Below are 11376 nucleotides of genomic sequence, written 5' to 3' on the forward strand. Positions count from 1 at the left end.
AAGCTTTGCACCCTTCGTCTCCCTTCAGACCAGGGAGTCTTCAGATTCCCAGCCTTGCTGAGTTCTAGAGAGAGGGGCAGGAACTTGGAAGCAAATATGAGGTAGGCCCTTAAGAGGGATGACCCCATTTTCTGGATCTGGAATGTCTTCCCGCTGCCCCGCCCCCTCTACCCTCCAGATGCCCTTGGGCGCCCCATGCAGATTAACACCTGGCCCCCAGCCTTGCTTTCTGCCTCCAAGTCCCGGATCCCAGGTGGCTGTAAGAACCTATTTCGCAGGCAGATACTTTCTCAGTTGTTTACAATAACCATAATTTTCCAACCCCCTATCAAGACCACAACTTTAGGGTCACTCTTGGCTATAAGAGGCGATTTGGATACTAAAATATTGTAGTTTGTAATGATTAGAGGAATCATGATTAGATTAGAAATGACAAGAATTATAGAGGGAATAAGTCAAGATATTTGAAATTGAGGCTGTCTTGGAAAATCCAAGATATATCGTCACTGTACATGTATTCTCTTCTATCTCCAAGCGAGACCCTCCGTAAATACTTGACCCTTCCTTCTCTTCTCCATTCACTCCCTGTTTTCCCCACCCTCTCACATCCATTCCATTCATCCCCAATCAGCACATTACATGGTTTTCCCATGAGTCAACCTTTATTGGTTTTTGAAGTAATGAATTATTGGCACAAGGCTCAATGGGTTTCGAAGCAAATAACAGAAGGAAACACATATTGTGCAGGTGGGAAGCCCCAACAGTGAAGAATCCCAGGGCAGCTGTGACCCACACCATGAGGGCTGGGTCTTGCTTGTAAGGACCCTCCAGCCAGGACCCAGCCCAGCCGAGACAGGCTACCTGGGCCCAAAGGTGATTGAGCCACATCTCAGGGAACCTGAAGGCGTCCCCCAGTCCTCTCCCAAAGATAATCATTTCTAGCCTTCTTGGAACCTTCTTCTAGCCTCCGAGTCTTTGCCACCAACAGCAGCTTGACAACCACGAGGACCCGCCCCCCCCCCCAAGAAAGCCAGCCTGCTCTCCCTCACCTGTTCCTTTTCCAATGGAAGCCTCCCCCATCAGGGGCAGATTAAGGCCCCTGCAGAGGGAGGAGGAGCAGGAGGGCAAGGGTTGGTTTAAGAGGGCTGGCCAAGCCGAGTGACCCCCTGAGGATACGTGCCCTTCCCCTCCACCGTGGTGGGTCCTCCCGCCAATATCTGGGGGGTGAGGCAAAGGGGGCTTCTCAATAGGAGAGCTGCTGCCGCCCCTCCTCTGAGTAGGGCTCCTCCTCTATGAGCTCCAGGTCGAACTCGTCTTCCAGGGACCCTCCTACAGGCAGAAGGCGGAACTCCCTCCCTTTCAGTGTGCACGTGTGATGCTCGAAGTCCAGGACGGCATTGTGGTCCTGGAGCATGTCAGTCCCAATGATGGCGTCTTCCGTACTTGCGTTGGCCACTAGGAAAGCTGCCTTCAGCTTCAGCTTGCCCAGGGACACCACTGTATCCCAGACACCCAGAATCTTCAATTCAGCCCCGTTGGCCACTTTCACCACATTCTCAAAGGGTCGCAGGGTATCCAGGTCGCCATCGGTGACCTCCTCCCACAAGCTCGGGTGGACCAAGGAGACCTGGGCCCCAGAGTCCACCAGGAAACTCACGGGCACTTCGCCAATTTTCCCCTTGAGGTAGTAGCCCTTACCCATGCTGTTGGCGAAGAGGATCTCCTTGGGCTGGTAGCTGTGGGCCACCCCGGGTCCCCCAAAGGTCTTCAGGAGGGTCTCTTTCACAGCCCCGTATTCCCCCTGGTCCTCAGGACTGAGTCCACTGTAGATCTCCAGGGCGTCTCCCCTGAGGGACTCTTTCAGGAACCTCAGCTTGGTGGCGTGGTCCCAGTGGTTGAGGTCACCGATGACCTCAAAGCGGTATAGCCAGAGGTGCGGGGCCACATTGGCTCCATCAAAAGGCTCCAGGACAAAGGCATGCTCCCGGCGGCCCTCCCGGCTCCTGGCTCCACTCCCGGCCATCCTTCTACTTTCCTCTGGAACTGCAGCAGCAACCCACACCAGGTAGAGAAAGCCACAGAGCAGCGTTGGTGCAATCACGCTGGAGAACAAGGCCTCTCTAAGCAAAGTGTTGCTCGGTATTCGCCATGGGCAGGCAGAAGGGACCAGGTGAGGGCTGTCTGACCGACTGCTGGGTGCGGAGACGGACAGCTGCTGTAGCCTGCTCACTCTGTAGAGCCTTTTTGATGCCTAGCCTGGGCCCCCAGGGCTCCCCATTTGCCTTTGTTCTGGAAGCTCCGCCCAGCTCCTCCTACCCTCCTGCCAGCATCCTGTCCATCGAGCAGGATCAGTACCTCACCCTCCTGCATTCATCATCGGGACGGGCACCTGCCACCCACATTGCAAGAAAGGCCAGCCTGGGTCAGAGGGGGCCTACTCAGGTACCCTCCCCAGCCTATGTCCCAGAATAACAGATGAGGACAAGGAGGAGGTTACGATATCCAGGTGTTTGTCATCAGCTGGAGAAGCAAGGGGGAGGCAGGGACCAGAGGCCCATCAGCTTCTAGACTGGAGAAGCCCCCTTTGCATCAACCTCGAGTGACCCCTTTGAGTGGTTAAGGGAAAGGAGCTTGCATTTATGCGCTTCTGCTCCGTGTGGCGAGGGCCAGGTGTTTCTCGTGCGTTCTGAACCAAGTAGAGAATCCCGTAAGGTTCTCTGGAGAGGGAGATGGAAGAGAGTCTCAGAATCAAGAATGTCCAGAAATAAATAGATTTACAAATGAGGGGACACACACGTTTTCCATGAACGCAATTGTTAGAGTAATTTTCCCTCGTTGATCACACCTAATTCAGAGTCAGCATGTTTGTGGGCTAAGCCTTGGCCCGTGCACCCACATTAGGGCCCTGAAGTGGGCTGGTGCGGATCTTGCACTTATGGGAGTGGGTGCCAGAATCCGGAATCGGGCTCCTGCTCTAGCTCTGGGTGGGCCCCACCATCGGCTCCTCCTCTCTCACCTTCCAGGAACCTTCCAAGAGCCCCTTCCCCAGGTGCTGTAGTCCATCCCCTCATCCAGTCATTCGTGGAAAGAGCAGCCGGGGAATTCCACTCCTTTGTGTTCCAAGAGGGGGAAACGTCCACCATGTTGGCAAAGCCAGTGGTGAGAGTCTGGAAGGCTTTGGATGGAGGAGGCTGGCTGTGGGACCTCTTGCTGGGGGAGGGGGTGGGAGGGTGGAGGGCCACCCCGGGCCACCCCATGGATGCCCAGAAAGCAGATCTGGGAGTCCTAGGGCTGGAGCCTGACTTGGGCCTGTGCAGGGTGACTGGAGCTCTTGGGGGGCCCACATTTATGACCCCGTTCAAATGTCGCCCCTCCATGGAGCCCTCTACTCTGGCCCTCGCTGGTGTGCCCGCTCCCAGTTGAGCGAGCGTGGCTGTGGGGGTTCATTCACAAGTCCGTCTCCTGCGCGTGCACGTCTGTCTCCAGGCCCCGTAGAAACTTACTCCGGGGCCAGCAGGTTCTCTCTGCTGGGCTGCAGGCCTGGCTGAATGCCGTCACCAAACAGGAGAGATGAACACAGGAGAGGAGCGAGAACCAGCGGCACACCTGAGGCTCTGGGCTGTTCTTCCTTGCCCAGAGCCTGTTTCTCACCAGCCGCCTGTACCACCGATCACCCAGTGCCTGGTTGAATTCCAGAGGACCCTGGCTCCAGTCCTGCCTATGGACGGTCCCAGGGTCCCTGACCATGCCGAAAGACCCTTCGTCCCTGCGGCTGTGTCAGTCTCTTCCACCTGACACAGTGAGCCAGCACAGAGGCAGCTGGGTCAACACCTCTCGTCACAGCTGCCTGGCTGAGGTGGGGCCATCATGCCATTCCAGGAGCCCAGAGGAGGGGGAAGTGGAGTCAGTGGGAAGGTGTCAAGGGCAGGTGGGTCTCCGAGAAGATTGCATAACGCAAAACCTGCACCCAGAGGAACGGCCCTGCACCCACAAGACCAGGAAGCCCCTTCTGCAAGTGGACGTTTGTGGACAGACTCCCGGTCCCTGGGATGGGTGTTGTTCTGTGGCCCAGGGAACTGACCTAGTGGCTCTGTGGCTCCCTGGTATTCGTCACCCCGAACACCTGGTCCCCTGGAAGTGGGAAGGAGTGAGGAGGCTGGCATGTGACTGAGGGAAGTAAGAGGCAAGGTGGCTTGCCAGCTAGCTAACTAGGACTGCTACATGTCCCTGCTGTGGCTTTTCAGACCAACATGGTGGACGGTGAGGTCAGGTCTCCCCGTTGCCCTGGACTAGAGATAGGAGGTCCTTCGGACTCGGGTCGTGGTGCTCACTTGATTGGGTTTGGTGTTCACTTTGGCCAAGTCATTTCACATCCATCCCCTCAGAGAGCGTCGTGACAACCTGCAGGGCAGACCAGCCGCCATGCTCTGGGACTCTGAAACACAAGGAGCTTGAAGGGCTAAATGTCTTGTCTCAGGCCCAAGCTGTCCAGTGCATGTAGGGGCATTTTGCAAATAAAGGCAGGGAGCAGGGGTGCTGGGCTCAGAGAGGTGTACGGCTAGGTCCTGGGGCTTGTTCTGTTGACGGCCTCTGATGGAGACAGTGATCCAATGGGCAGTGGGTGAGAGCTGATTGCTAAATACTTGAGAATTTTGTGAGCCAGTCTTAAACCAGCTGGTAGCTTGAAATCAGACTTGGTGGGAGCATTTACACCACAGAAATTGGCAAATTCTAAATCAAGCCACCTTTTTTTTTTCCTGAAAAGCCAGAAGAAAGCCCCCGCCTGAGGGCCTTGGTCACTCTCGCTCTGGGGCAGGCAAAGCCCCACAGCCAGTGATTAACAAGTTTATAGCATCTCCACTCCTGCCCAGCCACTTGCACCCACATTCCCTCTCTAGCCCACCTGGCCCCATGCTTCCCCACAACCCTTATACTTCTGGGTCCTTGGACTTGAGGCAGGTGGCCCTCTTCAGGGAGGCCCTCCAGGCTGGCTCTCCACACAGTCCCATTTGGGGTCCCCAAGACAGAAGCACACAGGGGGTCTCATGGTTACTAGGAGAGCTGGAAAGGGTTGAGTTTAGGGACAGGTCTCTGGTGAAGATCAGGAAAATGGTGACACAAGTTCTCCAGCTCCCTTAAGCCTTGGGAGATGCCCAGCCCTGGAACACCCCAGAAGCCACTCAGGAACCTTGGAACTGCTATGTTAATGGTGCAGTGACACGCTAACCCAGCTGGGGCAGGTCAGGTGCCACTGCCTCTTCCCAGGACCTAGGAAATCGTGGTTAGTTATTGACAAATATAGGTATTGGGGTGGGAACACCCTCATTATTACCCGTTGGCATCTCCTGAGCGTGCTCTGAAGCAGGCACAAGGCATTTAACCCGAGAAGAGGCGAATCAGCACAATAAATGGGAAGGACTTAGGGTGTCCCCACCCTCCACAGCCCCTCACTGAGATTTCGGGGCTGTGAGCTCTACTGGCCCAGCTCCCTGGCCCCCATTGCCGTGTCTGCCCCCAACCCCAGGACAGTCGTGTGAAGCGGTGCAAGCCCATGGCAGGGCCCGTCGGGGCCCCCTGAGAACTGACGCGCTTGGTGGGCACTGGGGACACCCCAGAAACTGCGTGCCTCCTTCTCTTCCTTGTTTCTGCTGCCTGACAACTGCTGGGGCCACACTGGGGGCCCGGGAAGGAGCCTGAGCCCTCAAGTCCCCAGGGTGGTGAGCAGGGCCCTGGGGTGCAGGGGGGGCGAGGGGGGCCTGGGAGAACACCGCACATTCTCAGGAGATCATTTTGAGCAAAGAGCCTGGAGACACTTTATGGAGTCTGGGGCCCCCCGTGATGCCCAGACTGCAACACCAGGAGGGCTGGAAAGGCACCACCAGCCCTTGCTGGGCACGCGGGCTCTGCAGCTCCTCACCCCGCGGCCTCTGGTGGGTGCCTCACACTCCCAAGATCAAGGTCACCCTGGGAGCTGGATGGGGAGAGAGCAGACGGGGATTTAAGGATTGTTCAAGGCAGCAAAAGAAGGCTGAGGGGAGATAGAAGGTGCACTTTCTCTAACCAGGGCCGCTTCATGGGCATTCGATCTGGGGAGTCACAGGGGCTCTGCACTCAGCAAGGCCCGAGCTTGTTCGGAGGCTCTGCTGTCGCTGTCTTGAAATTCCCAATAGTTCGGAACAAGAGGCCGAACACTCATTTTGCACCAGGCCCCGTAAATTATGTAGCTGGTTTTGTCTCCATCCAATCTGTTGGGACTTCTCTTCACACACACACACACACACAAACACACACACACACACACACGCCCTCCTTACCCCACCTCACACACACATGTCCACAGAAATGCACTCCCCCCACACACTGTGCACACATCCTGCACACGTAAAACCCACCCCAAACACACAGTCACACTACCGTTCTCGGTTCAAAACCACTAAGAAATTGCGTAGCATGCATACAGAATTCAGCTCCCACCTTTCATTTCACAGATTTCTTTGCATACACATTTACACTGAGTATTACTATCGTATTTACTGGAGGCACCTGATGTTTATGAGCCTCTGGGCACACTTACTGGCCCAGAAAGCTAGGCAGGTCCCATCACCATGGCTGACAAGCTAATGAAACCAGGATGCAGATGTTTAACAGGCCGGTTTCGAAGAGTTTAAGGCCGACGTGTGTATGCAGGCTGACCCCCTGAAGCAGACCCAGTCCCGGCCATGCCGCTTTGAGCGTGGGTCATCCCGCCTTCTGCCCTTCCTCCACTGTGCGGAGCCCAGGACACGACGCCCTCCATCCTTCCTACCTCTCGGCTCTGCCACCACGAGCAAGCTCCCCTCGGCCTGCCCCACTCCACGTAGCTCCCGCCCCGGCTCGTCCCTCCCGAGGCCCCATCCCGGGGTTGGTGTGAGTGCGGGGCTGGGGAGGGGTGATGGCACAGCTCCCGGGAGCAGGGCCCCAGGTGCTTCCAGTGTTCCCCTTCAGTGGGTCGTGGCATCAGGTCCTCAAGCAGCAAAGAGAGGCAAAGAGGTGAATTCTGCATAAAAATCCAGTTAGGGGTTCAGAGCAGAGCCCATGGGAGTCTGGGTGGGCTCTGACCAAAGCAAAGCCTGTGGGGAAACCCAAGGCACCAGCGGGTTCCTTATTTCCAAACCACAAACCCTCAACTCCCAGCCCCGCTGTTGCTGAGCGGGAACTGCCCAGCACTCACACCAATTGTAGCCAGAGGTTACGGGGCAGGACAGCTTTTCCTTTCCTGGTCCCCCTCCTGGATCCTGGGCACAACTCAGGGACAAAGAATTCCTGCCCGGCGTTCCCTGCTCCAGTTCTCCACTGTTCCAGAACCTCTTCCTCCCACTTGGGTCGCCCTCCAACTCCTTTACCACCTGGTTTGAAAGCCTTCCACCCAGAAGCCGCCCCACTCAGCCCACCAGCTGAACCCACTCTGTCAGCAGGCAGCAAGATGCCTGGTGCCCATCGTCACCCTGGAGGGTCCTGGAGATGTTTAGGGAACAGTGATCCCAGGCCCCAGTGCCACTTGCAGTCCTCCAGGCCCAGGGTCAAGACCAGGGCCAACCAACAGTTGGTAAGAACAAGTTGCTGACTAACTCCCTAGAAGTTCAACGTGCCAAAACCGGTTCTTTCCCTGTTCTTAGCTTTCAATCAAATATGAAGACTTCTTAAGGTGTTCGGAAGGCCTCCCCACACCCCTCCTCACAGCCCAGCCCTCCAAACTGGGTTTCCGCCTTCTTCCCAATTCCTGATGCCCCAACCCTAGAAGATCAAGCCCTCATCCCTTCCTGCTCTGACTTCTGCCACCCTCTCTCTGGGCCATAGAAGCCGAGGGGTTCTGCCTGGCCAGAGGGACTGGCTCTAAGGAAAGACCCCAGGCAGATCCCCCTCCTCTCCCATTTCCACGGTTCCCTCCATTTAACTGAGGCTGGGAGTGGGACTCATAATGTAGTCCAAACCGCTTTGGAGATGTTAACCGACTTTTGACAAACACCCTTGAAATTTATGAAATATTCAGGCAATCAAAATATACAGACTGCAGTCTCCAAATACAAGGGGGCTTCTAATGACACCAGGAAACTTGGCTCAAAGCTAGACACATGGAGGACTTCTGTCCAACTTAAAATACCTCAAAGGCAGCTTTGAACTGATCCTGAAATAGTTTTAACTGCTGCTAATGATAACTGGTATCTTGAGCCATGCAAACATATAAAATAGCCGCAGCACAGGAGCTGTTTCTTTTGGATCCATTGCCAACTCAGCTTTGCTCCTAACTTACAGACGATGGGAGGACCAAGGGTGGCACCTTCCCTCTGGCATGTCAAAATGGTCTCTCTACCATCCGGAGGAAGGAGGGGAAGGTGGGAAAGGGAAGGAGGAAAAGCCAGCGGAACCTGACACGGATGGAAATCTCTAGGTTATTGGTAGCAGCAGTAACACATTTATTGGCACCTACTCTGTGCCAGACACCGTGCTGGTGGCTGTAAATTAGCGTAAGGCACTCTGAGTCTGCAGTTCTTTGGGCAATGCCAAAGAACAGGTTGATTCAATTCTAGACTTACTTCTTGAGGCCAATTCTGCTTCACGTTGAGCGATGAATCAGATCTGAGCCCTCCACTCACAGAGTTCTCAGGTGAGCGGGGGAGAAGACTCAGACACAGATGTCCCAATTCCAGAGAGATGAGCATGGGAGGTGGGCAAGAGGGTGGTCCAAGGAGCATTGGGTACCTCATCCCACCAGAAACCAACCAATATTACCCAAGAAAAACCAAAATTAAAGGAGTGCTAGAGAGGAGCCCAGGGAATGAGGGCAGCCACAAATCACAAACTCAGATTGATTTGTTGTTGCTCTCAGCAGGCTCTCTGGAGGGATTTGGGGGGGAAGGCCCTGGGACTGAGCCAGCTCATATGGACACACCAGACAGGAAGCCAGTTAGTCTCTGGATATAACAGTCCAACTGAAAATACAAATATAAGCATAGAAAAAAGACTGGAAGGAAAGACAACAAAATAATGACAGTACTTTTTTCTGGGTGGTAGGATCATGAAGATCTCACTTTTATTCTGTATCTATTCTGAGAATATATTCTCTAATAAGAAAAACACTATTTAAAAATAAAGAAACAACTTCTTGCAAGTTCTATAGGTTTAAAATTATTTTCAAGTACAAAAGATTTTAACTGGGGGTAGATGGGAAATCGCTATACCTTCAGATCAATTTGGCTGTGAACCTAAAACTGCTCTAAAAAATAAAGTCTAATAAATTTTTTTTTTTTCATTTTTAAAAAAGTACTTAAAGGAGGGGTAATAAAATAACACTGGCAACAGTAATAACTGTTGAAACTAAATGGTAGGTGTAAGAGGGTTCATCTGAGTTTCCCACAACTTTTGGGTGTGTTCGAAAATGTTCCATAATAGAAAGTAAAATACTAAGTATACAAAAGCTCTGTGCCAAGACCCTCCGCAGCCTGGCCAGTTCTAGGCCCGCTGTCCGGCAGTCTGCATGTCGCCTGGTCTCGGTCACTGGAGCCGCTGGTCACTCAGGACAGGTAGACTCAGTGTCCCTGCTGGGCCTCCTCTCCCAAGCCCCAGAGCTGAGGTTCTCAGCTCAGTGCTGCCTGCAGCACCCGCCGGCACACTGCGCCCCAGGCGCACAGCCCTGCTCCCCTTCAGCGACCGGCTCCCCAGACCCCCGGCAGGGACACCAGGCTTGCCTCCTCCTGCCCAGGCTCCCACCTAGCTTCCTGTTGCAGGCCCCGGTCCTGTACTCTGTTTCTTCACTGGCTCCCCTCCCTCATCCGAGCCAGCCAGTGTGCACTAGGCTCTCACATCCTAAAAAATACTCCCTCACGTGATCCAGCATCCCCCTTGGTCAATGACTATCTTTCTCCTTCCTGCCCAGTTTCTAGCAGGGCTGGTCCACACTCGCAGGGCCACGGCATGCAGATGCCCCACTGCAGGGCACATGGGGCTGAAGGCCACCCAGGTCCCTCCCCCGCCAAGCCAGTGTGCTCCAGATCTGCCTGAAGGAAGGAGGGGCCCCTTCCAACTCGCACAAAGGCTCCATGTGGTCTAGAGCAACCCGGCTTCCTTCTGCCTCTCCGTGTCCGCTCCACTCACTTCCCAAGCCGCTGGCTTCTGCCCCTCCACCCTGAGCTACGCCCTTGCCAAGGGTGTCAGTGGCTTCCCAATGGCCGCATCGCAGGAGCCCCTGGGGATATCTGATTTTCCTAAGCGTTTGCCTTGCTGCTTTTCTTCCTAGGTCTTTTCTGCCCCATTGGCTCCTGGGACCCAAGTTTCTTTGTTTTTGTTTTTGTTTTTTGTTTTTTTAATTATTATTTATTTATTTTTGGCTGTGTTGGGTCTTCGTTTCTGTGCGAGGGCTTTCTCCAGTTGCGGCAAGCGGGGGCCACTCTTCATCGCGGTGCGCGGGCCTCTCATTATCGCGGCCTCTCTTGTTGCGGAGCACAGGCTCCAGACGCGCAGGCTCAGTAGTTGTGGCACACAGGCCTAGTTGCTCCGCGGCATGTGGGATCTTCCCAGACCAGGGCTCGAACCCGTGTCCCCTGCATCGGCAGGCAGATTCTCAACCACTGCGCCACCAGGGAAGCCCCGGGACCCAAGTTTTTTGACCTTGTGCCTCAAAGACCATTCCCCTCAGTCTTTCATGGCGCCTTTCTCCCTGAGGCTCCCTCTACGGCCCTTTCTCTCTCACTCTCCCCAGCCTGTATCCCTGGCCTAACCTAGCCCCCTTGCTACATGCCACACCCACCTACAAGTGCCACTTTCAACACTAAATGCATTGTCTCCTGCCTAGACCTGCTCTGCCTCATGTGTTATCTGAGCAAAAGGCACCACCATCCAGCCAGTTTCCCGAGTCAGCCACGCTGGAGTCATCCTCGCCTTCCCCTTCGTCTCGCTGCCCATTCAGTCAGCTGATGGGTGGTCTTGTTCTGCTGGCTCCTCCTGAGTCCCCCCATCCTGCCCACCCTCTGCACCCCGACTACCCTACCTCAGGCCCAACTGCTGCAATAGCTGCCCCACAGGTCCCCTCCCTGGTAATCCACTCTCCTAGGGCTGCCAGAGTCCTGAGATGGAAGTATACTCATGTCACTCTTCTGCCCAAAATTCCTCCATGGCTCCTCAGGCCAAAACAAAATCCTGACTCTCAACATGGTACGTGAGGCCCCTCCCTAGCTCACGCTCCACTTACATCAGATGACTTGTATCCCCAAGCGTGAGGAGCTTTTCATGCCTTTTCACAAGTCACTCACTCGGCCAGGCAAGCCTTCCCCACACCCCTGTTCCCCTGGTGAACTCCAGCTCTTTCCTCAGAAGTCAGCTAAGGTATTGTCACCTCCAGGA

At 54.9% G+C, this 11376-nt stretch overlaps 1 protein-coding gene across 1 annotated transcript; it reads right to left on the reverse strand.

The window, feature by feature from the left end:
* Positions 1-1243: 1243 nt before the first annotated feature.
* Positions 1244-2191, reverse strand: ASPRV1 (aspartic peptidase retroviral like 1). Its single transcript, XM_061168532.1, has one exon. The coding sequence runs from the start codon at positions 2021-2023 to the stop codon at positions 1244-1246; it is 780 nt and encodes a 259-aa protein (XP_061024515.1). The 5' UTR covers positions 2024-2191.
* Between the last annotated feature and the right edge of the window lie 9185 nt (positions 2192-11376).

Source organism: Eubalaena glacialis, chromosome 14 (genome assembly GCF_028564815.1).
Source record: "Eubalaena glacialis isolate mEubGla1 chromosome 14, mEubGla1.1.hap2.+ XY, whole genome shotgun sequence".
Classification (NCBI taxonomy): Eukaryota; Metazoa; Chordata; class Mammalia; order Artiodactyla; family Balaenidae; genus Eubalaena; species Eubalaena glacialis.